We start from the raw sequence: 27,969 nt of genomic DNA, 5'->3' as shown, positions 1-27,969 counted from the left end.
GTCCTGTGCAGAATCACTCACCATCCTCTAGACACCCACCTTTGAGATTTTTATATGCATAAATGAGACCCCTCTCAGTCTTCTCGAGACTAAACAGGCCCAGCTCCCACAGTCTCTCCTCAGAAGAGAGATGCTCCAGACTCATCATCATCTTCATTTCAACTGATGCTGCAGCCTCTGCTTATTCTGAAATATAGCAGGAGACTGCCTGGTTTTATAAGAAGAAAGCAAGAGAAGAAAAATCCAGCTGCATTTCAAAAAAATCAAACACTGCTTCTCCTTCTGGTTGGAAGGTGTTGACTGTAAGGAATCTGTCTTCAGGAGGGGAAATGACATTTAGTCAGAGCATCAAGAAAATGTAACATATATATAGTCACCTGTCCTTCAGCACAGAAAAAAATCAAATAAAAAGGAATGTATTACAGCATAGAATAAAGCAGTATAGAATAAAGACAGGTCTTGCTGCACAGGGCATCGTGTTTCCCAAATAGCACCTTCACGCATAAGAATACCAGCTCCAAAACAGACTTCTTTTTTGGGCATAGCAATTGCTGAACAGCAATAAATGGCTGCCTGCTCTTTCCACTCAGCCACCCAAGGACCTCGGAAGGCAAGAGATTGTAGCTAGTGTGGTCAACTGGGCCAGCATTTGCACAGTCATTTCAGGTCAGCCTTACCAGGATGCCCTGTGATCTTCAGGGGAGAAAGTGCATGCCAAAACAGTGCTTGCAGAGTACTTCTACTGAAGAATTGATGTGCTCCCGTTTTCCCTGTTTTGGGGGCAGTGTTGCTGCACTCCCAGCCTTCAGAAGCCATGCAGCCTTGCTGTTGGAGAATCATCGACTAAGGCACCAGACAATGAGAGCGGGGGCTTTGTCTGGCAAAGGAAACCCCCGTGTTTCCTTTCATTGAGTGTAAACACGCCACTTGCAAGTGCCTTTCTGCAGCTAAGTGCTCAGAAGAGGTGAGGGTTTTAAAGAAAGCTGAAACTTCACAGGTGGGAATTGCGGGAGCAATTCCCAGGAGTGAATGCCTGTTGCTGCACGTGATGATAACGAGCCAACTAACTACTTCTCATAAAAATTAAATGCCAAGTCTCCTGGAGAGGAGAGGGAGCAAATCCATGGTGTTTGTGATAAAACTGTGAGATTTGGCAACATTGCCAACTGCTGTGTTGATAATTGGTAGGTCTTGCTCCGCAGGTGGAATCCAGGCCACAATCCAGGCAGATGTGGCCTGCAAACATGGGCATGCATTGCAAGGAGACTGGAGTGGTGTAACTGCTGTTCTGTTGATGCTGATGTTGTAAAATGCACCTGCTTGGGTGGAAGACTTGCTGTGCTAAGAGATCTGAAGATGGAGGCTTCAGTCTCTTTTTGTATGCTTTGTGATGCAACTCTTGGGGAAGAAGGTGAAAGACCAACATCACACCTTACACAGCAGTTTGTCGCTTCGCTAGCAACACTTGCACTCTCCGGGAAAAATCACTTTGCTCATCTGTGAGAAATAGAAGATCTTTTGCTTCCAGAAGCAGAGACATGGCCCTGAGGTGCTGAAATCCTGCCTGTGTCATCTGAAGTGCTACATGCAACTTGACCCCCTGGAAAGGAAAAGGGAAGAGTAAAAGCATGATGGAAATTGTAACTCCAAGACTCTTTTGAAAATGATAGTGAATCACAAGCATCCTTTCTTTGTCAATCCTAGAGTGCGGACTTTAGAAGTTGCATGAATTTTCAAACACAAGGGCCAGATTGCTTCCAGATTCTCCAGAGTCCTTCAGAACTGGCACTTCCACAGGAGCAGAAAAAATACTTGGACACAAAGCCCTCATGCTACAGAAGCCATTGTAGCACCGAGCTTTGTACACTTGTTGTGACAACCTGTTTGCTTTCTCACAGCCATCAATAGAGGGATGCGGCTCCTCACGTGGCTCCTTCAGGAGCACACTGATTAGCAGCACAAAATCCTAACTGTAGATTCCTCTTGCCTAAAACCAGAGGAAAATTCTACACACTGGGAGGACAGCTGCTTCTCTTGTGGCCTCTGTGCTGATGTACAGAGATGTACAGATGGAAAAGTGAGGATAGGCTAACAGGGCATAACACATGTACACATGTATGCAGGTATGTGTACACTATATATACATATAATAGATGTACATAACACACATGTATACATATAATTGAGTATAACTTATGTACACACATCTGCAGGTTCACAGATGCACAGTAAGGCAGTTCTGTTTCTCTCAACACAATTCAATCATCACACGCTGCTCGCAAGAACCACGGCACAGAGAACACAAGCCCTTGCCAAAGCTGATCTCTCTATGCAAGCACAGAAATTCCACAGAATTTAGGCATGGATGTTTATAGCAAAATTTGTCAAAAGCTAATCAAATATCTACAGTGATGCACACTTCAAACTGTATTAAACAGAATCACTCCGGGGGAAACCATGACTTCTAGGTCAGTAATTTGGCCACCACAAAACAGCCAGCAAGAGCAGAAAATTTGCTGCAGTAAACATACAAATTGCAAAGCACGTTCTTCATGAAGTTTGATGAAGCCCTGTGTCAGTTAATTGGCTGGTGGCTTCTAGTGAAAGATTTCTAGTGCATTTATTTCCCAGCTAGTTCACAACAGCAGAAAGATGTCCTACCAGTGCTCATTTGAAAGACTTAGACACGTTCATGCTGTTGGACATGCTTCCTAGTACATATAGGGATGAATTTCCTTTGTGTCTTTAAATTGCACTTATTCTTTGGACAAAAGGGAGGAATATGCTCAAAGCTGTGCCTGTGGGTCCCCTCACCTTGCAGGGTAACTAAGTATGAATGGCGTGTCAGTGAGGTTGACCTTCCTACGTTGGATTCCATTTTTTTACACCTTCTCTTTTTTTCTTCTTTTCTACCTTTTCCCACTGCTTTTCCCTCTGCTTGTCCTAACTGTGAGAGGGGCAGAAAATTTTCAGAACTTTTTCTCATGCATTTCATAGGTTGCTCTTTTCTTATCCCATTCCTAATGTTTACCATATATTCTGTATTTACAGGATTTTATTAAGGTCTTGGCAAATTTGACATTTACGAGCTCAAGGACCTGCTTCTAACCTCTACCTTTGCCTGCCTTGTCTTTTAGAAGAAACTAATCTCAGGCTTTCCACCCTTCACTGTGAGTGTCTTTCAAAAATTAAAATGTGCTGGTTTTGCAAAGACAGAATGTACTGCAAAAGGGATCCTAATTCCCAACTTGTAGATAAGTGCAGCAAAGCAAAACCACACCAAAGGTTCTCGAGGTGTAGAATAAAGCCTCTCTCACTTTTAGAACTCTAGATTGCTGCAGTGAACATTTCAAAAGGCATGTGACTATAAACCTGCTTATTAATTTTAGACTAAATGCAATAAAATCTATCATGTAGCCATAATGAACAGGACTAATTTTGTACTTACATTTTTATTTTAAATTAACAAATCTGTAAAGCTTTAGAGATATTGTTTGTGATCTCCAGGTTTCCTTGCTGAATTCAGGTGTATTCTTAAAAATAAATGGACGGGTTCTTTTGTGGTTTTGGTTGTGGAGCTTACATCTGATCACAGAGACACAAGATTTGATCTCTCTGGACAGATTTAGGACAGTTTTGTGAAGAAAAACAGTACCTACTTCCATCTCAATACGTTTCCAATATCGCACCTCAGACCAGAGGTGGCTTAAGGTCTGTGGGGACCAAAGTCTGGGCCCTGGTTTTGCAGCGTTCCTGTGGTGCGATTTGCACATAAGATCACAAGGTTTGGACCTTATTGTCTCTAAATCCAATCCTCTCTGATCCAGTGTCTGCTACTTCCTCTTTTCTCTTTTCTTCAGCTTTTTCTCTCTTCTTCATTTCTTGAGCATCTGAACTTCTTAATCTTTTTCCCCTTCTTTTTCCATCAGGCATTCCACTGATGGAAACATATGCCAACTTTTATTTTTCCACAAAAGATGGAGGAACAGTCTGAGCAAGTTACGGTCTGTTTCACATGGGGAAAGGAATGAAGCCACCCCAGGCAGTGCTCCAAGAAAGACTGGAGCCAACAAATATGTGAGAACTTTTCAAAGCACAAAGGCAGAACGAGGGAAGGCACCCATTGGACCTGTTGTTTGTGAACAGAGAAGGACTGGTGGGTGCTGTGATGGTTGGAGGCCATCGGGCTCAGCCATCATGAAATCATCATTTGGGATTCTCAGAGAAGGAAGGATTGGGAGCAGCAGAACTCTGGGCTTTGAAGTTTGAGAGTTCTGGGGCTTTTTCATTCCAGCTGGAAGTCCTGACTGGGTACACTTGTCTGTGGGGAGGATGATTCTACAGTCTGCTGTAAGAGTAGAAAGTGGCACACTCCCTGCAAGTAAATTTTTTCTTTTTTAATTTATTTTGATTGAGTTTCAAGAACAGGCTGGACAGGGCACTGGTAGGGTCACCTCCCTTGGAGGGATTTAAAAGACATGTAGATGAGGCACTTGGGGATATGGTGGGCTTGGTAGTGCCAGGTTAAAATGTGTGAACTGATAACATGAGTATTGTTTGCCTGTCGCCTCCTCTCTCCTCTTCAGGACTTTCAGGGGCTTGAAACAGAAAAGAGATTTCCTAAAGAAAGAAAACGGAAGCAGCAAGTTACATCTCACAGGTCTTGCTCTTTGCAGTCTGGCCTTGACTGGTTTAAAAGTGAGAGGAGGACAAGGGTGGAATGATGCTTCCGAACTTTGGAACACTTAGGTTCTTTTTGTTTTCCTAAGCCTGCCTTCCTGTGGCCTGTCCACCACCTGACCTATTTGGTCTCCGCCTCATAACTCCCTTTTTTGATGGGACTTGCCCATTTTGGTCCATTGGTTTCCTCCTCCTCCCACCTTCTAAGTTCTCCCACCTTCTCTTGGAACTTGCTTTTCTTTCGGTCTGTCTTTCTTTACACCCATTATGGCCTGACCTCTGTGGCTCACAGATGTGCACAGGGAAGCTCCCAGGGGTGTGACACAGGACCAAAAGGCTTCTTTGAGCTGTCAGAGCACTGCAGCAGCACACTGATAAGAAGGGACAATTAATACGGGATAAGTAAAGCAATTTTTCACCCACAGAATTTCAGTGTAGACCTGGGGCTTTCAGCAAGTGCATCAGTTTTCAAATGACACCCTCACCTGTAAGGTGGAGCCCAAGATTTCCTCCAAGCCTTGGGCACTCTCAGCTTGTTTGCCGAGTCCCTGCGTTCTGTATATTTACAGCAGAGAACTTGCAGAGCTACAGCAGCTCAACAGAGAGACCTCCTCAGCAGCTGGGGTACACCCCAGTGTAAGGAGTTGGAGAGCTGAAAGGCAGATTTGTAGCCACGCAGTGTTCCCTGGGAAGCTGGAAATCAATTGTATCGGGGTGTGCCTTTGAATCACACACCAGCGATCATTGCACCAAATGCGTTTGCCTTACTAAGCACTACGAGCCCAGGATAAAGCTTCTAAAGGACACTGTTGTCCACCACTAGAGGATAGTCCCTTGATGTCTGCACTAAATCACCAGGAAAACAAGCTAAGCCTCAAATCCTTATTCCATGGAAGGGTAGAGCTCATTTCCAGAGGAGTTTTGTGCCCTTTCTTTCCTTCCATTGACATTCCTTTCTTTTCTTTTTCAACTTGGGTCCTGCTTTTAGCTCTAGATTTTGATAGAGACCAATTGCATCTGATTTTCATGGGGATGAAATGTCTGCAAGTCATCCTACAGGTAGTGTGGGATCTTGGGGCAGATCTGTGAGGCTGCGGGTTTTGGCTCTTCTAAATCCACAGTCTTGGGCTTTCCATGTACAGGGCATTCCAGAGCAGTGGGACAGGTTTCCAGTGATAGAGGAGAATTTTCCAGCATTTTTTTGGCATTAGCTGTAGAAAACATTCAGGGGCTCTGCATACATCTGCAAGCAAAGCTAGAGCAGCTGCTGTTGTGATGTCACTGGAACCGTTGTCCTGGTGCACGGACCGTTGTCCTGGTGCATGGAATGTTGTCCTGGTGCACGGACCGTTGTCCTCGTGCACGGAGTGTTGTGCTGGTGCACAGACCGTTGTCCTCGTGCATGGAGTGTTGTCCTGGTGCACGGACCGTTGTCCTCGTGCACGGGAGCCTCCGTGTGCACAGTGTGCTTGGCGTGCTCGTTGCGGGAGGGTGCTCCTCGTCGAGGCACTCACCTCCAGCAGGCTGCACGTGGACACCAGGGGTGTCCTTTTCTTCCTTGGCGTGCACAGGCTGCGGAACTCTTGCCCAGCATGGCTAAAGTGTTCCATCGAATCTGTGCCGCCTTTCGCCGGGTTTTTCCTATGGCCTATGCTTTTTGTTCCCACCCAGACAAACCCGGGCTGCTGACCCATCTAGCAAGTAAGTAGGTTTTCTCCAGGTCCAGCCAACCTGGCTTTTGAATTGATGTGTTGTTTATGCTGTCCCTTAGTGACTGCATTGCCTTTGAAACCAAAATGCCCCACAGATACCATGATTTTGGTAAAGCTCATGTCAGGTAAAGCTCCAAAGGGGGTGTCTCCAGCCATTCACGGGGGTGTGGGCAGCATTTGCAATTGAACCCACAGGGTTCTGTGCCCTACACGGTTAGTCCGTGGCAGTGGAGTCTGTAATTTCCTCAGTTGCTGCTTCAGCCAATCCAACTTCCCAAATGCAGATTGGCAGAGCTCCTCAGAAGTCCCTCTAAAGACTGTGCAGTTCTCTCCAGTTTTTCCCTAAATTCCATCATTCATAGGTTGGACAGTGACCTGCCACAATGTTTGCTCAAATAGCTCTTGCTTTGGTGATGAAATGCAAAGTTGAAGCAGTGTGTGGTCCCAAACTTGGGAGCTGTTTGTGTGCTGTGTCAGAAGAGAAGTGTCATGGCTAAGGGGAAGTTGGGGGCAGCTTTATTGGGGAAAAGAAAAGAAGAGAAAGGAAGAGAAAAAGGAAAAGAAAAAGGAAAAGAAAAAGGAAAAGAAGAAAGGGAGGGGGAGGGGCAGGGGAAGGGGTGGGGCAGTGGGTAGGGCAGGGGGTGGGGCAAGGGGGTGAGGGGACAGGGTGAGGGGCAGGTGAGGGGGGTGGGGCAAGGGTCGGGTAAGGGGGCGGGGCAACAGGAGAGGTGAGGGGGCGGGGAAATGGGCGGGGCAAGGGGCGGGGTGAGGCAGGGTGTGGTGAGGCAGGTCAGGGTGGGGCGGGGCGAGGCAGGGCGAGGAGAGGAGAGCTGTTTTAGCTCTTGGGCCCAAGAAATCAATGACTGGGAGGGGAGGGGGAAGTGGAGGGGCAGGGGCGGGGCAGGGCAAGGATGGGGATGAGAGGTGGGGCGAGGGGTGGGGTGAGGGGCAGGGCAAGGCAGGGTGGGGCAAGGTGCGGCCACGTGAGACGAGGTGAGGCGAGGAGAGGGGAGATGTTTTAGCTCTTCGGCAGAAGAAATCAATGACTCTCAAAGGACAATGTGTCTTTTCTTGACCGAGTTTCTCTTTATTTGATTTCAAATAAGAAAAATAGAAACTGCCCTGGCAAAACAGGGCAGAAAACTCGGCCCAAGAAGCTGTAGCAAAACAACAGCCTGCTATATTGTGCTCTTCTCTTGCTCCCTGTGTGAAAGAACTGTGCTACTGAAGGGATGTTGTGAAAGAAAAATGCTCTCCATTTGGGTTGACTTTTTCCATGGGATTCCCCACAACAGACAGTTTTCTAACATCTGCTTCATTTTCCTTTCCCCATTGCAGGTAAATATGTGTTTAGAAACAGAAGAGGCCGTCCTTCGGTGAGCGGCAAACTAATCCTGACATTCCTAGCCTTTCAGCAGCAAGCCATGACCTTCGCTTGTTGCGATCAACTGCCAGCCCTCCAGGCAGAAAGAAAGTCTTCTCAGTGTCTTTGCATCAGCAGAAAAGGCTTCCCTGGCTGTTTTTTATTTTTCTCTTGGAGGCCTTTTAAGAGATGACAGTCTGGTTTTGCAGACAGAAAGTTTCTTGCTGCTTTTAGCCGTGGGGGAACAACAGCACTTCACAACAAAATGCACTGCTGTCTAATTAGCCCCCTTGAACTTAGCTGGAGCAACTTAGCATCCCCTTGCTATCAAAGGTTATGATTTCTCCTTAGTACAGCTGGATAGATAGCTGCATAGAAATAAGGTTCTAAATGATATGTGACTCCCTGTTGCTCACACTGCTCTCTGTCCACAGAGGAAACTACCTCGAGCTGACCCTCCTCAGGCTCCTTCTGTTTCTTCCCTTTATGAGGATACAGAGGAGGAAGACAACAACGAAGCTCCACCTGTTGTTGCACCAGAGCCTGAACAGCCAAACTCTGTAAGAGCCAGCTTTGCCTAGCACTCTCATTACTGTAATTCAGAGCTGCCTGTTTCAGACCAGACAGCACTTGCCCCTCATGGCTGAAAACCCTGAGGGCTGGAATCCTACCATAACAAAGTGTTTCCTCCCCCTCAGCCACTGACACCTGGAAAATGGGTTCTGAACTTTCAAGTTCAGTCATTGTTTTCCTGGCATTCTGACAGGGCTCACGAATTTCTCTCTGTATGGGATGAAAGGTAGCCTTGTGTCCGTAAATGGGGAGAAATTTAGCCTGCAGTGTCTGTGCAGCCTCCCTGTCACCAGTGGAGCGAGCGCTCCAAAGGCACAGTTCACAGTCTTGCTGCATGTGGATACCTAGGAGAAACTGTCCCGTGCAGCTCCCTGCCCTCCTCCACGCACTATTTAAGGTGATAAATGGACACTTTAAACTAAACCCATAACTTTTACATGACCAAAGTTGGGTGAGAAGAGTCTTACGCAGCTTGGCCATGGTAAGAGAAGGTCGGTCTCTGAGAAGGGCTGGAACTTAATGGCTGTTCCCTAAAGCTTGAAATACTAATGAGAAGTATCTCTGCAAGCCTCCTTTCTGACACAAACTGACTTCCTGTCACAGACCAATACATGCTCTGGAACAAAATCTTCCACTGCCCTGGAAGCTGCTGCACTGGAAGCCACTGCCCTGGAAGCTGCTGCACTGGAAGCCACTGCCCTGGAAGCTGCTGCACTGGAAGCCACTGCCCTGGAAGCTGCTGCACTGGAAGCTGCTGCACTGGAAGCTGCTGACAAAGACAACACTCCCCCACCTGAGATCCCCTACATGAGCACTTCCAGCAGTTCCTGCAGCAGCACCAACTGGCAGCAAGAGACAGTAAAGGAGGACAGCCTAGAGAAACTGAGTATGTCTTCTGCATTTCTTGCCTCATAGGGCAGTGCTAATGTTCCTAGACAACAAACACTTGCCTTGCTACCTGTTCTTTTCTGTCTCCTCAGAATGTTTCTCCCTCTTTCTCCCAGTTTCCTGTCAACGTAACTCTTCAAAGGACTGTAGAAAACCAGTCTTTGTGGAAGCCATCTGGACTACAGATCTGACTCTCTTCTTCTTGTTGTTGTTGCTGTTGTTATTGTTGTTATTGTTGTTGTTGTTACCCAACTGACTTCAGCTCACAGCCCCAGGCAGAGGAGCTGCAGTTCTGACCTGCTGGAGGCTGGTATTGTCATCCTGAAGTGACCATCTTTCATTTGGCTTTTTCAGGGAGCATTGTGAGTGTGGGAGATCCTATGAAGAAGTACGTTGAATTGGAAAAAATTGCCAGTGGGTAAGTCTGACCACAGTTCCTTCCACAAAGCCAGGTATTTTGCTGCTGCAAGGTCAGGCGGGAAGTCAGACAGGCTCCAAACATGTTCAGACACTGTGTTTAGATCCTTCTGCCTCTCAGTGCTGATCCCAATTCAGAACTGTGGTCAGATGGCATCCTCAAAGACAACTGCATGCTGGCAGTGTCTTGCCCGCAGCAAGGAGCAGGATCTCCTGTCCTTCAAGTGCCTGGCACCTGTTTGCCTCTTTGCTTACGAGAAATGATGTCTCCACGTCTTCAAATAATACAGCCAAGGAAAAGAAAGGAGAAAGACACTTTCTTGCCAAAAAGAGCAACTGACCTCCTGAGAGCTGTCAGATAACAGTTCTCAGGAACTTCCAATATTTTGCGGAAAACAATAGTCAGTGGTCAGCAGTATAACCACATCGTGTAGAAACAGAAAACAGAGATAAAAAAGAAACTCTCTTTAGTAGTAGAAGTAGAAAAACCCAATTACTGATAGACCCAGTGTCAAGGCAGTTGAGAGGAAAATGCATCCTGATGATGGCAGATGACCTCAAAGGTGGCTGGGGACTGGTTTCCTTACAGGCTGGAGAAAGCCATTTCTAGATCCTTTCCTCAAATGGCCCCTCACATGTGTTCAGGCTTCTCAGAATGGGGTGTTGCCTGAGATTGGCAGAGACCTTCAAAGGAGGGATCTGAGAACAAAGCAGTAAGAGGTCTGAGCACTCAGCAAGGCCAAATGGAAAAGAAGGAAATATATTCCTTTCCAGTTTTTGTGGACATGCTCCCCCACCTTAGGGAGGGGTCTGAATCAAGTTAATCTGGGCTGTACACTTGAGATTTTCTCCAGCCCTTCATTTTGCACCCAAGTTTTCTCTTGGATACCCTGGGCACAGGGCCGGTAGGCTGCTCTGCTCTTGGCTGAAGCATAGATGGAGCCAGGTGATTTAGAAACACTCCAGGCAGCAGAAATCTCCTGTCTGGGCTGGCTTTCATTCCCTTCTTCACTGCTGTTTTCTTTCTAGGGCTTTCGGAACGGTCTATGCAGCGACCGACACTGCCACAGGAGGAGAGGTAAGTGTCAACATGCCCAGCAGATTTTGCACCTTTTGGGGCTACAGCTTCAGACTTCTGAAATCGCATTTCTGGCTGTCAGCAAATACCTCTGGATCTTCTGGGGTGTTTCTCATCCCCATGCAGTGCTGGGCTATAGAACTGGGCTTGGATAGAGGTCTGTGAGGGATCGAAAACCCTAAGTCCTGATCCTAACCCGGAGCATACCCAGAAAATGCCAGAGAGCATGTTCTTTATTTTTCAATCCAGAAAACAATTACAAATCTAAACTGCATTCAAGAGTGTTGTTTAGAGTTGCAAAATCAAATTTTGGTCTGATCTTGTGCAAGAGACTTCCCAAGTTAATGGTTTTCAATGTCATTTTAGGTGGCCATAAAGCAAGTGTGTCTCCAAAAACAGCTCAAAAAGGAACAAATTGTCGATGAGCTCCTTGTCATGAGGGACAACAAGCATCCAAATATTGTTAACTATTTAGACAGGTAAGTAGTTCGGGTATGATCATGTGACTGTTCCTTTACAGACTGCAAGCCAAAGGTTAAAAGAACCCCCTTTGGTCTCTGGCAGAGAAGTCAGCTTTCTAGTATTATTTTTTATCTATTCCTATACAATGTATGGGAGGAGAGTGCATTTTGTCTGCATTCATCTTTTCTGGCATGCATTGTTTCAAGTCATCCCTATCTTCCTAAAACAACAGCCTGGAAGTTCATTACTACCAGGTTGGTTTTGCTGTTTGTTTGGGGTTTCTTTTTAAGTTGATCATATTTTCTGTCTCTTATGACAACTGCTGATTAATCGTCATAGAAATTATTTCCCTGCATTTTTCACTCCCTTGCCATCTGAGACATCTCAGTTTTCATGGATGTGTCTTTCTCACTTAGACTACACAGGTTCCAAGGAGTGTATAGCCTAGGAGGAATGTCTCTGCATTTTATTCCGTGTTCATTCCCAACTCTTCCAAGAACAGAAATCAACTTCAGTATTTAGGTAGGGTAATTTAGCTATGCCCATTCTCCATGCCATTGTTTTCTTCTTTCAGCTACCTGGTTAGAGATAAACTGTGGATAGTGATGGAATACCTAGACGGAGGCTCCTTAAGCGATGTTGTTAAGGAAATAAGCATGAGTGAAGGAATGATGGCAGCTGTCTCTCGAGAGGTAAGGGATGCCACTGGGGCTTCCATTGTTTGGGCAGGCTGGGACTTCTAAACAAGCAGCAAGAACAGGAGTGATTTCATGGTTAGAGCTTTGTTTCCGTGTTGCTTTTCCAATACGGAGAAGAAAGAGCATCTTCAGTGAATGGCCTGCCAGTACAACTCTTGCTGTACCCTCTCTCTTTTTTCTTATTTTATTTACTATTCGCAACTTTGCCAAATCATTTGCCTGGAGCCTGTCTCTACTGCATTCCCTGCCTGTAAGTGCAAACATGCTGGTGGCAGAATTTTATACTAACAGCAGAGAAAAACAGAAACTCATTTGTCACAGTCCTCAGCTGAAAGGCAGAGCATTCCACCCAAAATGGTGTTTGCATCTGCAAAATTACTAAAATGCTACTTCCAAGTCTGCTCTTCCAGCTAGCAATAAGATCTTGGTCCTGCAGCCTCGCACCCAAAAGCAATCCACTTGATCCCCTCAGGAGAGGGAGTTTCTCTGTTTTCGCAAACCATGATTTACCCTCTGCATGGAGAGAGCCCACGCACTGCAGCAGCAGTCATTTTGTCTGTGTCTGCAGGGGTGCAGCATGACAACACTTGCCATTTCTCTTTCCAAACCTCCAAAGGGAATGTGCCTTCCCTTAGAAAGTTAGGGGTTTACTAGTGCGGAGGCAGCAGCAAGCTCTTCCTCTTGACACCACCATGGTCTGCCAGTCCTCACCGTTCACCTAGAACTGAAAACTTTAAAGCCATTGCCCTTCTTGGCTGAGGAAATTGGGTCATTCATTTTTACTCTCCTGTTTCTTTTTTCTCTCTCAGTGCCTGCAAGCACTGGCCTTCCTCCATTGCCACCAAGTGATCCACAGGGATCTCAAAGGCGATAACATTCTTCTTGGAATGGACGGATCCGTCAAGTTGGGTAGGTGTTCTTGCTCAGCCGTGCTGTTCCCGGGATGCGGCACGTGGGGCTGATGGAGACTGCCTGCCAGTTCCCAAAAAGCGGTGCCTCTGGGAGTGCAGGGAGCACTGCTACAAGCTGAGAGCACACTTGCAACGTGCAGAGAGGAACAAGGTGTCCTTGGCTACAGCCCTGAGGAAACAGAGCATGGCCGCTTTTCCTGCTGGGTTCAGCCTCCTCAGGCTTCTAGTGGGCAATTCTTGCACTTGGCTTCATGATTCAGGCTGGCTTTCATGATACTGGCTTTTGTCCTCAGCTGATTTTGGTCTCGCTGCTCGCATCACACCTGAGCAGAGCAAACGAAGCTCAGTCGTCGGCACAGCTCACTGGATGGCCCCCGAATATCTAACTAAAGAAGAATACGGACCCAAAGTGGATATTTGGGCACTGGGCATCACAGTGATAGAAATGCTGGAAGGAGAACCTCCTTATTTTTGGGAGCTTCCTCACAGGGTAAGGTGCAAATACTACCAGATAACCACTGTCCTTCTCATCTGTCCCATGTTTTGCCTCCATTGAGAAAAATACCGTTCCCACCAGATTGAACTAGTTCAACCAAGGCCAAGACAACAAAAAAAAGGCCCCAGAGCACATCCACATCCTCTATAGCTTTAGTTGCGTCACTCTTGAAAATAACCTGTAAAGCCTGTAAAGTCCATCCTCAGAGAAGCAAAAGGGGCTTTTGCTGATGGAGTTCCTCCTCACTTGGTCAGCCAAAGAAATCAGCTGTCAAGGCAAGATCATTTGGATGTTGGAAGACCTGTGGCTGCACTGGGGCCTTTTTCTTGGTATCGAAAAATCATCTTGAACCCTCTGCCCGGGAAGAAACTGCCACTGGAGGATGGAGCGTCAAAAATGGGGTCTGTGGGAGCAGTTAGGGAGATGAAAGAAAGAGGTAAAGTCCCGTGTTTCCTTTTCCTCCAGGCCATGCAGCTCATCATTTCAAAGGGGATACCGGAGCTGCAAAGCCGCGAGAAACTGTCCCCTGCATTGCAGGACTTTCTGAACTGCTGCTTGCAGGCAGACGAGGACAGTCGATGGTCTGCTGAGAAACTTCTGCAGGTAAAATGCAAAGTGGCTGCCAGTCACACAACTGTCCCATGCATCGGTGTTCTCCTCTGCTAAACTCCAAGGCATCAGGTGCCCCCGCCTCGTATTAATCCCCAGAAGTGCTCTGTCCTCTGATCATTTTGGTGGTCCTGATTTGGATCTAAGGGAACCTGTTCAGTTTTGTCTGGTTCCTAATGCCGGGAACGGAGCCCTGAAATGGTGGTGGTGGTGGAGGAACCCAATAAAATCAGTGCCTGCCAAGTGGTCTGAGAACTTGGCTGTGGGAAGGACGGGGCTGGGGGGAGCTCTCCGTGAGCCCAAATCCTACTGGGATAAACATTTCTTGGTGACCTTGAGTTTCCTGAGGAGCAGCTTATGCTCCTCATCTTTTTTGACTACTAGAATAGCCCATGTCTTTAGGAAAGAAGAACCTAAGTAAGTATTTTGAGTTTCCTGAAAGGACCAAAGCCCTGGGACAGCAAGCAGCATTCCCACAGCCCTGGCAGGGCAAATATTCCACTGAGCTTGAGAAAGGGGTTAATAGGACCATGGGCAACATCTGCCTGTCATAACAAGGTCCTGGACATGAAGACAGAGGTGTGGATGGTCCCCTCAGTCCTGTTTCTGCACATTTCTGGTAACCCAAGGAATACTGCTTGAGCTCGTGAGGAACTGAGTTTGGAAAGTAATGGTTCATTTCTTTTCTTTTCCTTTGGGCAGCATCCATTTTTACTCTCAGCCTTGCCCCTCTCCGGCCTGACGACTGTGATCAATGCAGCAAACCAGCTGTGGGAGGCCAGAAGACAGAGGAAGGGTTTTGGCATGCCTTCCTCCAGTTCCATCGATGGGTGGAACTCAGAACAAAACTGAAGGAGCCTCATCCCCAGTGTATACCCTGGGGGAGTCACACAGAGGAGGGGGCGTTTAGGAGTCGATTAGGGCACAGGGCATCACCACCAGCAGGTGGTGAGCAACTGCATTGTACATTGCTTGTTTTGCTTGGGTTTCATCTCTTTCTTCGTTTTACTACTGTTACAATTAGGATTTGCATTAGTATTACTATTAGTGTTTGTATTAGTATTAGTATTAGTGTTAGTATTACTATTTGTATTCATATTGGATTTTACTCTGTTTCAATTATTAAACTGTTCTTATCTCAACATACGAGTTCTACTTCTGATTTTCCTCCCTGTTCCATTGGGGATGGGGATGGGGATGGGGGGGGAGCAAGCGGCTGTGTGGTGCTTACTTACCAGCCCAGCTGGTAACTTAAACCACAACACTTCACCAGCACATGATTCTTCAATGAGTCCAACTACTCTGTCACCTTTTCTTCAAATGAGATTTACAATCTTGGTATCATAAAAATCACCATCAACACACCCGTGATTCATGTAATTCAGTATCCTCTCTTTCAGTTAGACATGTTAGACATAGCAGAGAGTTCAGAATAAGGTCCAGAAGTCTTTAAACACACATGAAATATGTGCAGATAAAGGAAGCATCTTCATTGTCTAGGTAATCAAAGCCAATTTATGCCATAAATTCTAAGGGGTTAGAATATTTTTTTAGTTTTCCTGAATGAAAATGTAGATGTTTTCCACCCACAAAACTTGTTTTCTTTCCCTACGTTCTTAACCCTGGTCTCTCAAAGGCTTGTGTTTCCAAGGTTATGCACACACTGCACTGAGAAGTCCACTTACTATTTTTAAACTTGGTCCTTCTTAATTTCACTGTGGCCTCTAGCTGAAAACATGAAAGAGGTTAGAATAAATATTGGCATTCCATCCATGCTTTATTATTTAATCTATATACTTACCTCAACATTGAGTAGTACTGACTGCTGCGTGGTCAGTGGAATTTTTTTTTTCCGAGCCTTAGTAAGAAAAAAGACTGAGTAATAATTTTTTACTATGTAAATTTTTTTAAGTCTTTCTTGACTTTCATTGACCATTTCTTTTGCAAATTAGAGCTGATAGGCACTTTCACCAAGCCTGTCATGGAGTACCTAGTAATACAATATTATACAGGTACCTAGTGATACAATATTCTACTTCTGGATTTTCCATCCCATGTCCTAGCAACAGTATTGTTTTTTCCCAGTGTAGTCCTAAAGCTGGACTCACTCCACAAAGAAAACCACACCCTTTTTTGATGCTCCAGAGGCTGTAGACATGTGAATAAGTGCTACTTGACTGAAAAAACCAACCAACCAACCAAACAAAAAAAACCAGCCAAAACACTCATGCCCACTTCTGACACTGAACAGGGTCTTACACTTTCTGTGCATGAGTTTAGATCTTATTTTGAAGCTGAGTTCCTACAGCTGTTGTTTTCAGATTGGGACTGTGTCTCAATGATGCATTTCATTACCTTTTCATCAGTGGCACCTCCCAAGTAGGGGTTGATTCATCAATTACCAAGTGATCACATGGATTTTTTCTGGTTTTCTTTCTATTCATGAACATCAGTGAGATACACACACGAACTGAAACTACAGAAATTACATCATTCTGCCCACTGAAACAATTTACGCAATGTCAAAAGCAACAGTAGCTTTATTCCAGGACTAATTTCTAAACTCAGTATTGGCTTTTCTAACTGAAGACGATGTCAATCAGGACTATAACTATTATATGAAAACGTGAATTTATCTTGCAATCCTCTAAAAGACACACTTCCTGGAAAGAAATTACCTTCAAGTGTGATTCAGTTCCAAAAGCAGATTCACAGGTGGTAGACAAAAAGCTTTCCTAACTGGAAGAACTGTAAAGTTAGACTAGGCTCGCAGCCAAGATAGACACTTTCCATCTCAGGAATTACAATAAATAATAACATCTGTTACCTATGCAGCTACAGAAACAAAACTCACTCAGATCTGTTGCATCAAAAATTTATATGCCAAGCTTTAGGATCACTACCAAATACAATTGAGGTGTTTGATCACACAGAAAGAGCCAGGATTGCTCCATAGATTAAAATACTAGAGTTTTTTTTAAAAGAGAACTTTACTGAAAGTAGTGTTATTACTATTTTTCTTCCAAAACATTAATTCTTCTTTTTTTGTGCAATATAAATGCATTATTACTAGTGATTTAAGCTATGGAAATGAAGAAGAAACAAGAGTTCCTCCATGCAGCCATAATTTCATTTTACAAAGTATAAGACAGGAGAGAAAAGAAGGAGCATCCTATCTTCTCCTACTACCTTCTTTGATGCTTTTTCTTTTCCCATTTTCTCCCTAGTACAACAGCAACTTCAACAGCAACATTAGCAAATGTTCTTTCAACCTTGGAGGTAGCATATCATCCACTGTTTAGTCAGTTCCCTAACTTCTTGTGTCAGGACACAACTAATCAGGATTTTACTCATTTTTAGCAGACCACATTGCTGTCTCATTTGTCTTCTCAACTAACCTCATTTGCCTACACTTTAATTCATTCTCTCTTTAGTATTGCAGCCTATTTCATATCCCATCTCCTCCAATCTCTCCCTAAACTCATCAAGGGGGACACCATTAGCATATCAAGACCTTAAGGAAGCACATTTTCTGTTGGTGCTTCCTGTCAGTAACAAGTGACCTTTGTTCCTGCTTTCAGTCTTTCTCCTATCTCTCCTTATGCCATACCACCCAAATTTTTAAGCCTTCCAAGTGCACAGTGTGGTGATCCCACCACTCAGTACTTTTCTGCGCAAAGAAGCTGCCTTTGGCACATCACTCCTCTAAATTTCAGTTGAATACCATTTTATTTAATTTTTCACTGACTTTTATTATTAGGGTGCTGAAAATACACCTTATTTCCTTTTTAAAGCATGCAGCCATAACCAAGTTGAACCACATACCCATGGCAAGTACAAAAGAGAAGACTTTTCCACTGGAGGCATTTGGGGACCTTCTCATCCTTCTCAAATGGTGGGGCCCAGCCCCTGACACCCCTGAAGCACCTGCACGGCCACCACCCACAGCTCTCTAAAATATCCAATGGCAGACAGAGTCAGAGGAGGGAAAAGATCGTTTTATTCTGGACATCAGCTGGGGAGGCACAGGAGCCACAGCACTTCCAGCAGCAAACATGAAGCAGCATCTGGAACAACAGAGAAGTTGCAGTTCTGCAGAGGAGTCTGCAGAAAACCCACCACCACCTTCACCTGCACACATGCAGGTGAAGCCCAGACCAGCTGCCTTCTGAAAACACACTCAGCAGCCTTTCCCATCAGGCCTAAGCCTGCTCTTCCAGGCAGCCACCCCACCAGCATTTACTCGAGGCATGAGCCATCCAGAGACCGCTGAGCAGCCACACTTGGGTGGGACAGGAAGGCTGCAGCCAGCACGCCGAGACAGTGGACCTTTGCTGCCACCTCCTGCAGGAGCAGCTCCTCATCAGCTGTGCTAGGCAGGTTGGGCACCATACTCTTGTGGGAGTTGAGAACTTACTGAAGTGTACTGTAAGAAATTAAGGGCTTGTTAGCCACCATTCTGAGAAGCGTACTGTAAAAAATTTAAGGGTTTCTTGGCCAAGACCTTTTGAGTCTAACTCCTAGCCTGGTTGTCAGAGTTATGGTGACTGTACCATAAAGCACAGGAGCTCCCTGGCACAGGCCTGGTGTCTTTGTTCAGCCTGATGAGAATTTACAACATGTATTGTGTCCCTGATTGATGGGTTGTGACATCAGTAGTTTGGGTAGGTAAAACAGAACGGGGAAAAGTGAGAGTATTGGTAAGGAGAGATTAGAAAATACTCTTTTTTGCCTCTTCTTCAGCAAACTGGCTGGTTATGTCTCTCTCTCACTCTGCAGATTTAGCACAGGTATTATCGCGTTGGAGCTTTTCTGTATTTGTCAAGATGCTCATGCCCACACAAGAGTGCTTTGTCAACTATTTGAAAAGGATACAAAAGAATGTATTTGAAAAGTTTTATTTTACACCCTCAGTTTCAAAAACCTTTACACAATCTGCAGAAACCAAATCAAAGCAGTGAGTTGTAAGTTTCCTCTTCACGCACATCTGCAGACCTGTTTTTCATTGATTCACCTCTCCTGTGTCCAAAAGCAGGGCACTGCACATCCTCATCTGCCTCAGATTCTGAAGGAGTGAAAGGTCGATGTTGAATCAGTATCAGCCACTACAATGAGGAGAGTCACAACCATGACAGGGCATTCCCCGTTCTTTCCAATTCCCTCCACCTCGGTAACTGTGGAAGCACTGTAAAGCCTCCAAGAACAAGGTGACAATTTCTGACCTGAAGGAGCGTGTCTGCAACAAGCTGTCTACTCTACGAGCAGTGGAGCCAGCCCAGGTCAGGCAGGTGAGTTTCCATCCTGTATTTCAAGAGGGGACAGGTAAAGGGATTTGCTCATAGATACTGGTAGATCCCAGGGAGAAGCTGTTTCACCTCTCACAGCAAGGTACCAGCCACTCAGCTCATTCAAAATGGCTGCAGTTCAGCAACTGCATCAGGTATGAACTTATGGAGCTCCCCCTACACCTGCTTTCCAAAACGTGTCTGCCTTTTAAAAGGAGTCCAAGGTCTTCTGAATATCAATAAGCAACAAGGTTCTCCAGAGGCTCTTCTGCCTTGTTCAGATGACAAGAAGTGCTATCTGCTCCCCGTGGTTTTCAGGTTTTCCACAAGGGAGGGAGGCTTTTTGGTCCTGTAGGCAGCGGTGCCTGCGATCCGTGACCCTCGGATGGAACTGATGTAAGGCAAAAGAGGAGGCTCCCGCACCACCAACGCGGTGCCCTTGGGAGTATAAGCTCGGAGTAGCAATTCCTCTTCTGCATGAGCTGTCACTGCCACCCATCCTGCACAGCCAAAAGGAATACAGACAGTGAGACAAGTCCCCAGGATCAGAATGAGGGTTCTGACACAAACTACTGCCTCCCATAGTGGCTGAGAACCTGAGCTTACCTACGTGTGATTTCTTTGGGAAACCAAGCTCAAAGGTCATATCCAGCTCTTTCCGAATAGAAGGCAGCACCTAAAGCCACATCTTACTCACCCTAGACATAGCTCTTTCCTGGTAAACTGAAGAAGGATGGTTGGAACTACCAAAAATGCAATAAAGCTTTCCTATCAATGGCCCTTTCCCTCTCACTTGGACAGCCAACAGTGTCACAGCCATTCCTGATGCTGTGGAACCTGCATGGCAGCCAGAACATAAAGTACTCCATTGTAACTGTCCTGTACAAACATGGCTGTCAATCTCCATTCCTGGAGGTTGCCAAGCCTCAGCTGGACAAAGCCATGGCTGCTGTGATTTTGTGTTGTTGACAGTCCTGCTCTGAGCAGGAAATATGGCTTTACCCCTTCAGAGGTCTCTTCCCATCAATGTTTCTAGGATGTAGACTCTGCAAAGCAAACTAATGAAGAAATATTAAATTACCTGCAGAGGAAAGCTTGATATCTGCAACTGCCTCAGTGGTACCAATTCCTTTCAGTGTAATGTCCTGAGGGACAAGTGGGGGGAACTCTTTCATTCGCTCTTCCCCACCCATGGGAACCTAAGATCAAAATAAGGAGAAAAGATTTCATACTCAAGAAATCCTTCAGCACTCCTACCTTAAACTGGCAAGCAAGGCACAAGAGGGAATAAACATATGAGACATTTGTTAGCCAATTAAGAGCTGGCTTGAATAATCTACAGGAGCTATTTCAGGTTTGCCAGAACAGAATCAGGATCACATTCAGAGGAACCGCGTGGGAGGTGAGCAAAGATGGAGCGCCCACTGCAGGACACAGCTGGTGGCTCAGGCCAGCCGCCTTGATGCGAGTGACAGCACTTGTTCTCCATGTGCACAAGAATGGGAATGCCAGGACAGGGACAGTTCACCCCATCTCCCAACAATCTGCAAGTGCTACACAGTACGTTGTCATACCAAGGAAGAAGTCAGACCACTGAAAGATGAAGAGGTGTGCAGAGGATCCAGCAGGGAAAGAATAAGAAAGGTACATTTTTCAACTGCAATCTGTGCTGAAACCCCAGTCTGAAGGTTTGCCATGGAAAATATCCCTATTGCTGCCTGCACTTAAAGCCAGTTCAAGAAGAGCCAAGTATCAGAGAGCAGACCACTGCACATCTTATCAGCCTGAATGCCAGAAACAGAAGCTCTCCTGAAAACACACCATCTCAAGTGCTCTCTCCTATCACACCTGCAGCCACGCAGTCTTTGCAAGTGCAGTGCTCCACACTGCACGTTTCCATTGCAGAAGTCCCAAACTCCTGATATGTGTGGATTTTCCCTGTCAGTTGTGCCCCAGACAGGACAGCTGCTTGCCTGCAGCCAAGAGCCCCCCACAGCATCTCCTCTCACCTTTAGTAACTCTCGGCCAGCGTGCTTCTCGTAGATGGCATCTGCGTTACTCAGGGTAGTGACGTGGACTGGCAACAGGTTAGAAGCCACGACAGAAAACCAGGCAGACTTTTCTCCCTGAAATAAATAAGCATCATGGCTGGGCTTCGTGAACGAAGATTTGGGGAGGGCTCTACCCACATTTGCTACAAGTGCGCTGGTGGCTAAAGAGGACAATACGAGATAGACAAGACCGGTTACAAAAGGCACAGCAGAAAGACTCCTAAGGTGGTAGAAATAAATAACAAGAGGATGTTAATTATGGTAACAGAAAAGCAGTCCTGAATTTCTCTCTCCTGCCCCGTTTCTTTCCTGCGTGTTAAAAACCTGTTTGCCTGATGTCCCCTCCCTGTCCGAGGGGTCCTTGCCTCTGCCACTGTGGAGCAGCCAGGGTTTATATCAACTGGGGAGTTGAGCTTTCAGGACAGAAGCACCCACAGCTTTACCATCCTGCCTCAAAGCATGCCCAATGCCCCATCTCCCACCATCACAGCTGCTCAGCTCAGGCAAATCATCCCAGAGAGATCTTTGCCTCTGAGCAGGGCATTACTATCTGTCCTGCCAAGCTGGTTTTTGGAACAGGGCTCTGGATTTTCACCTTAACTATGATGGAGCTCTCCTGCCATACCAGTACATTATTACTTACAGAATCCTGCTCCCTGCACCTTTCTGCTTTTCTTTCAGCAGGTCAAGAATGTCCTTAGCAAAGTACCAATTCAACATTTCTATGGTGATCTTGGAAAGCTGACTGAAACACAGGAATAGCCATACACACCCCCAGAACAGGGCAAACTACTGAGAAAAGGTTCTAGCGCTTATGATAACGCCTATGTGGAAGAAATATCATTGGAGGTCAGCTCCACACAGTTCAGTAAAGGTGTATGGTAGGGGATTTATAATAAATGGAAGAAATTATTGGCAGTGGGGATACACAGTACCTTTTAAAAATATCTTCATAGAAACTAAAATACATATGCAATTAATTACTTCCTCTGGCAAATTCTTCAGAAGTCTGTGTCAGGAAAGAAAAATGTCCATGCTTTTCTCTCCTGGTAGCCAGCTTTCACAAAACACAGAAATGAGGAAACCCGCTTATTTTCCCAGTTAATTCTGGCATTCACAAGGCATTCTGATCTTATGCAGTGATTTATTAACAGATTCATCATCTCAAAGCAGCAAAAAAGGGTCTGGGAAAGTTACCCAAAAAGCCTTTCATGTCTAGTACTATAGTAAGAAATGAAGCAGCTGCTCCCAAAATCCTTTCTTCCCTTACCTGTAAGTAGTCTATACGTCCCAAGGCTGCTAAAAACAAGGTCGTTCCTGGCTTGAGAATGAAGGTCCGTGGAACAATGGCAACTGTTGGCAAAACCAGCTTTACTTCTTTCTCTGTTAGGAGATTCAAAACCTGCAAAATAAATTGTACTGCCACAATTCATTCCAGATGTTTCAATGGGGACAATGAAATTAGTTTTGGCATTATATTGATAGAGGAAAAGGACCAAGTAAAGCAGTGTAAAGAACGTCTGACAGAACAGTTCAATTCTTCCACATAGTAAGTGAGAAATAGAAGAGGTAAGGCTATCACCATCCTCCATGGCAATGCAGGGTCCATGTCAAAATGTAACAGCTGTAAGCAGCCTGCTGGGCATGAATGTGAGAATCCAGGGTTTGGCTGAAACAAGGTTACCCAAGATTTACTGTGTTTTAGCACAACTGCAGTCATGTGCAGAACTGGAGACCACCTTCAGCTATGACATTTGAGTAACCCCACTTAGATAGTGACACAAAGTGCCAAATCAATACTACTAGCAAAGCTAATCTCAAAGTATCTCACTAGAGAAAAAGTCCTGGATCACAGTGTGGAACGACTCAAACTGCAGGATGACCAGCCTAACTCACAGCATGGATCTGTACCCTGAGCACAGTGAAACAAGCTTTCCCATCTGTGAGGGTTCCCAAATGCTCCTGCTGCCCTGTCTTCCTCTCCTCCTCCTTTCTTTCCATCTCCTGGCTCACCTAGAGAGCTAAGTGCCACTGTAGAGTAAATTATGGTCTGGCACACAGCAGTCAAAAATCAGTAATTTTCTAGTCTTCATGAAAGCAGTACAGTTCTAGCACTTTGTTATCTTCAGAACTTACCCATCTCCCTGTACTTTTTAATCTTCCCCAAAAGATGACCTGCAGCCCTGCATGGGCATCAAAGCAATCAAAAATCCAAAACTGTTTTGGACATGTGCACTCTATCAGCACTGACTTCAGTAGAGCCATTGCTCTACTGAAACGCTGATGTAAGCCAGACCTACTGGAGCCATTAACAGGAACAACATAGATTCTGTTAGCTTCAGGAGAATGCTTTCTCTAAGATTTGGTTCAGTCATACAACTCTGGTTATCATCCCAAGCTCCATCTTTTCAGTAGACTGGAAGAGCTCAAAAAATGCCAGCTTCATTGGATGATGCTGGTATAAACTTGCTTAGAGTGCTCTTGCTCATTTCCCCTCATTCAGAGATTACAGAAGATTGATGACACAGTCCTACAGCTCTTTGCAAAGCTGGCAGTATATACAATTCAGAAACGCAACATTACCACATGAAACCTTCTCAAGTAAGTGCAAACCATATCTTAACACAATTCCCAAACCAAAAGAATCCTAATCCCAGGACTGCAGCATAAATACTCTTCCACAGGCACAGCTAAAGAAGAACAGTCCTACCGAACCCTGTCATCCCGAAACAGCACCACAGAGTACCTACACAGTCTTCCTTTACAATTCCTGGAGTGTCGAAACACCACCGAGCATCCTTCACTTCATTGTGTGTGAATTCCTCCCTTTTCTCACGCTTCTTAGGGGAATGTTTGGGATCTTCATCCATGCTGTAGGAGAGCATGTCAGGATCAAATTCAACCACAGGGCTAGCTTTCTGCCGTTGAAATGTTCTTCCAACTCTTCCTGGATTAAAATGAAAGGTTTCCTGGTAATTATATTTATTAACTTGGCTTTCCCTCAATTGAACATCTGCCCCTTTCCTGGCTTAAAAGATGCATATCAGTAACATAAAGGTGATAAAGACACTATGTGACTAGAAATTTGTGCATTCAAAAGCCAAAATGATAAGAAATCCTTTCTATAATTGTCCTAGTTAGGACAGCTGAGATCAGTTCATCATGGTGGGTGTAACCCAAAACTGTATTCTATAGCCTTCCATGTCATTTCCCAGAAACTAGACTATTGTTGTCAATAGACTATTCGCACCCTCTGCCCATAGAGCCTGACTCCTCAGGCTATAAACTAGGTGTTAAGAGGCCTGTGAGATAGGAGGATGTTTCTGTCCTCACACCCTTTGTGGAACTCCCCGCCCTGAGGGGAGCACTGAACATTCCTGCCTGAACTGGAGGATATATAATCTTGGAGTTTTGGAACATTTTTCAACCCACTCGTGGGATCCAGAGGAAGGCTGCATCTCATCGCTCTCAACCAGACTTAGACCATCACTGGACTGCGATCACCAGTTCTGGCCAGACTGCAGCAGCTCTCCCACCAACAGGTTCTTCCCCTCTCCCTTTACTTTGGACTCAAACAGGGCCCAAGGAACACCACTTTGTTCATGCCCCAGGGCACTGGGTTATACATTTGGGTTTTTGTGGGTTGAGACCAATTGTTTGTTTGTATTATTGTACTTACTGTATTATTTTAATAAATTGTTATTCTGACTTATAATCTCTCCTTTGAGCTGAGTTCATCCTCCTGCTGGTTAACTTTTAAACCAGCACAATAATTCTTGTCTAGGATTCCTCAAGCCCCAAAATCTCAGCAGGGACCAGATCACAGACACTCCATTATTTCCGATTAACGGTAAAGCAAGCTGCCTTCTTTTTTCAGTGCCTCAGACTTCCAAACACAAAATTATTGCAAAAACAGAGCTATCTTCTGTAAACTCCCTCTTTTGGGCACATACTGAAGTGATGTAGAACCACCATGTCCTGCACCCCAAAACGTGACTATTTAAAAATTAAACTTGTTTTCTTCCTTTAGGAATGAGAGATGGCCCATAGTGCGATGTCCTTGTAAACTACTAAGTTGTCGGAATTTGCCAGCTCAGTTCATTGCATTGCAATGAGTGCATTGCACAGAGGAAACTTCTGCAAGGCTACTACAGCAGTTAACAAGTAAGTACCCAAATGAAGTGCTAATGATGCTGCTTTATGGAGGAGATACAGGTCTTGCTCCCATTACTCTAGGAGCAAACAGCAGCCAAAATAAATTAAAAGCAAGCTTGGAAATTTTTAACTACTTCTACAGATAACATGTTCTTCCAGTAATTAAACAGAAATGAGTTCTTATCAGTGTGGGAAGGAATTACTTGCAAACAGCTGGATTCTACAGCAAACTAAGGAGTTAACAATCCTTTGTGTAATGCAATATTACACAAAGAGTGTAATATTGAGTGGCAATACTGTTACTCAGGCAATACTCACCCACTAGGTAGCCTTGCTTTTTAAGGTGATTAAGGTGCTTTTTTTCTTCACTGCTTAACTCATCTTCTGTTTTTGTTGCCTCCTCTTTCAGCCTCTCCTGCCTTCGGAATATTCTGTCACACGTAGGATTAATAATAGGAAATTTCAACAGGTTCAGTGTTGTTCCTGGAAAAAAAACCCAGAAGGTACCTTTGGGTCTCTTGACTAACTGGTACATTTAAGCTCTGACGAACAAGAAAAAAAAATTGCTTCTCCAACTTTTTGGTGAAACACAGGAACACAAAGTCAGAGGTTGAACTACAGCTGCTCCCATAAACTACCAGCTTCTAAAGTCAGGGTAGCAAAAAGGAGCCATCCACCGGCTTGAGACCTGCTCTCACCTTTAGTTTGGTGAAGGATCTTAAAGCCAAGTGGTGCTAAGACTGACAATACATCTCAGGCAAGTCTCACCTCCAGGCAGCTTGGTTTGGCCTATAGATGCTCACCAGTCCACCTCCTGGATTCTCTGAACTGGAGGACACCCCTAACTGATAGGAACAGGACAAGGCGTGTGGATCAGGCACCATCCCCACTGGCAAGGGAGCATGCAGGCCAGCTCTGGTTTACTGGGCCCCTTAGTGCTCCAGGATGTGCAGCACTCTCAGCACATGCCTCCCGCACCTGCTGCCCCAAGGAATGACAGAATCAATGAGGTTGGACAAAACCTCTGAGATTATCAAGTCCAATCTATGACTGAAAACCAACAAGTAACTAGTCCGTGGCTCTGAGTGCCATGTCCAGTCTTTCCTTGAACACCTCCAGGAACGGTGCCTCCACCACCACCCTGCGCAGCCCATTCTAATGTCTAATCACCCCTTCTGTGAAGAAATTTGTCCTGATGTCCAACCTAAACCTCCCCTGGCACAGCTTAATACTATGTCCTCTTGTCCCGTCACTGCTTGCCTGGGAGAAGAGACCAAGCCCCACCTGCCTACAACCTCTGTTCAGGTAGTTGTAGAGAGTGAGAAGGTCTCCCCCAAGCCTCCTCTTCTCCAAGTTAAGCAGCCCCAGCTCCCTCAGCCACTTCCCAGAGGTGACAATCTAAAGCACGGTGCAGCTCAGGAGCTCGCTGCCCACCACAGGGGTGCTCGGGGTGGCGAGTTCCCGTCTGGCGACAGGTTCTTACGCAGGGATTGCCGAGGGCAGCCCAGAGACCCAGGGGCTCGCTGGCCCCGGGGAAGGAAGAGCGGCGTTCCCTCACCTGGCCAGGGGGACACGGTGGCCCTGTCGATGATGTCCGGGGCGCGGGACTTGCAGTAGTCGGAGCGCAGCAGGGTGTTGAAGAGCGTGGACTTGCCGGAGTTGGTGGCGCCCAGCAGGTACACGTCCCCGGCGCACTTCCAGGAGCGGTGCAGCCGGCTGACCAGCCCCTCCATGCCGAAGCCCGTCTTGGCGCTCACCAGCCGTATATCCACCAGCGCGGCGCCCGCCAGCCCGGCCCGGGCGCAGGCCTCCGCCACCCTCTTCCGCAGCCTCCCCAGGTGCCCGGGGGCGTCCGCGGGCAGCAGGTCCACCTTGTTGCCCACCACCAGCACGCCCGAGGCGGGCACGCCGGGGCCCAGCAGCGCCGGCACCTGCGGCAGCACCGGGTCGGGCAGCTCCAGCACGTCAAGCACGTAGAGCAGCAGCGGCCCGCGGCCGTGGCGGGGCGGCCGGCGCAGCGCCTCGCTCACCACCCGCCGGTGCTCGTCGGGCGGCAGCTGCAGCCGCAGGGCGCGCCCGTGGTGCGCCAGCGCCCAGCACCGCTGGCACACGGCGCCGCGCAGCCCCGCCGCGCCCTCCGACAGCAGGCTGCGGTACTTCTCGGCCGGCATGAACCCCGGCGCGCCGCCGTCCGCGCACTGCAGCTCGGCCCCGCAGCCCGAGCAGCTCACGCCGCTCGGCGGCACCGACGGGTCGGGCACGCCCGGGATCCCCGCCGCTGCGCCCCGAAGCCGCCGCTCCCTGGCCAGCTCCCGTTCCCGCCGCGGCTCCCGGTCCCGCCGCGGCTCCTGCTCCTGCTCCTGCTCCCGCTCCCGCAGCGGCGCCGCCTCAGCCGGGTCTGGCTCGTACTCGAGGAACACGAAGCGCTCCTCCTCCTTCCCGCCGCCTGCCACCGCCGGCCCCCCGCCCCGCCGCAGCCGCCGCACAGGAGCGCGGGGCTGTGCGCAGGCCAGGCGGGCCAGGAGCGGCGGCAGCAGCCGGAGCATGGCCGGGACACCGGGGACGGCGGGGCGGGACACGCGTGACTGACG

The 27,969-nt window shown here is 46.8% G+C and overlaps 2 protein-coding genes and 1 long non-coding RNA gene across 11 annotated transcripts in view; 2 read left to right on the top strand and 1 right to left on the bottom strand.

The window, feature by feature from the left end:
- LOC127471990 (serine/threonine-protein kinase PAK 3-like) overlaps positions 1-15,033 on the top strand; it is a 42,772-nt gene extending 27,739 nt beyond the window's left edge. Inside the window, exons 5-12 of one of the 7 annotated variants that reach the window (XM_051789538.1) lie at positions 9,571-9,634; positions 10,663-10,711; positions 11,078-11,190; positions 11,748-11,865; positions 12,681-12,780; positions 13,076-13,272; positions 13,744-13,881; positions 14,590-15,033. In XM_051789538.1, coding sequence (XP_051645498.1) covers positions 9,571-9,634; positions 10,663-10,711; positions 11,078-11,190; positions 11,748-11,865; positions 12,681-12,780; positions 13,076-13,272; positions 13,744-13,881; positions 14,590-14,739 — 929 coding nt within the window. In that variant the 3' untranslated portion in view covers positions 14,740-15,033. The remainder of the gene's footprint in view (positions 1-9,570; positions 9,635-10,662; positions 10,712-11,077; positions 11,191-11,747; positions 11,866-12,680; positions 12,781-13,075; positions 13,273-13,743; positions 13,882-14,589) is intronic. The other 6 variants (XM_051789539.1, XM_051789540.1, XM_051789541.1 and 3 more) reach the window with 6 other exon arrangements.
- On the top strand, positions 2,191-9,010 carry LOC127471995 (uncharacterized). Of its 2 annotated transcripts, XR_007904828.1 has the most exons (5): positions 2,913-3,170; positions 3,930-4,077; positions 7,731-7,768; positions 8,190-8,315; positions 8,932-9,010. It is a non-coding gene; the product is annotated as an uncharacterized LOC127471995 (long non-coding RNA). The 2 variants fall into 2 exon arrangements; XR_007904829.1 differs by lacking the exons at positions 2,913-3,170; positions 3,930-4,077 and adding an exon at positions 2,191-2,468.
- A 2,831-nt stretch (positions 15,034-17,864) lies between the features above and the next one.
- Positions 17,865-27,947, bottom strand: NOA1 (nitric oxide associated 1). Of its 2 annotated transcripts, XR_007904862.1 has the most exons (8): positions 26,937-27,947; positions 25,697-25,861; positions 23,974-24,170; positions 22,494-22,625; positions 21,182-21,298; positions 20,254-20,371; positions 19,779-19,895; positions 19,528-19,672 (listed from the first exon to the last, which is right to left on the bottom strand). XR_007904862.1 is itself a non-coding variant. In XM_051789724.1 (7 exons), exons 1-7 carry the CDS (start codon positions 27,922-27,924, stop codon positions 19,467-19,469), a joined length of 1,923 nt encoding a protein of 640 aa, XP_051645684.1. In that variant the 5' UTR covers positions 27,925-27,947; the 3' UTR covers positions 17,865-19,466. The 2 variants fall into 2 exon arrangements, 1 of the variants encoding a protein (XP_051645684.1); XM_051789724.1 differs by lacking the exon at positions 19,779-19,895 and having other exon boundaries at positions 17,865-19,672.
- Positions 27,948-27,969: the final 22 nt, after the last annotated feature.

This window comes from Manacus candei, unplaced genomic scaffold, assembly GCF_025592945.1.
Source record: "Manacus candei isolate 608988 ecotype Guabito, Panama unplaced genomic scaffold, ASM2559294v1 h1tg000028l, whole genome shotgun sequence".
Classification (NCBI taxonomy): domain Eukaryota; kingdom Metazoa; phylum Chordata; class Aves; order Passeriformes; family Pipridae; genus Manacus; species Manacus candei.
This window is presented reverse-complemented; position numbering and strand designations above follow the sequence as displayed.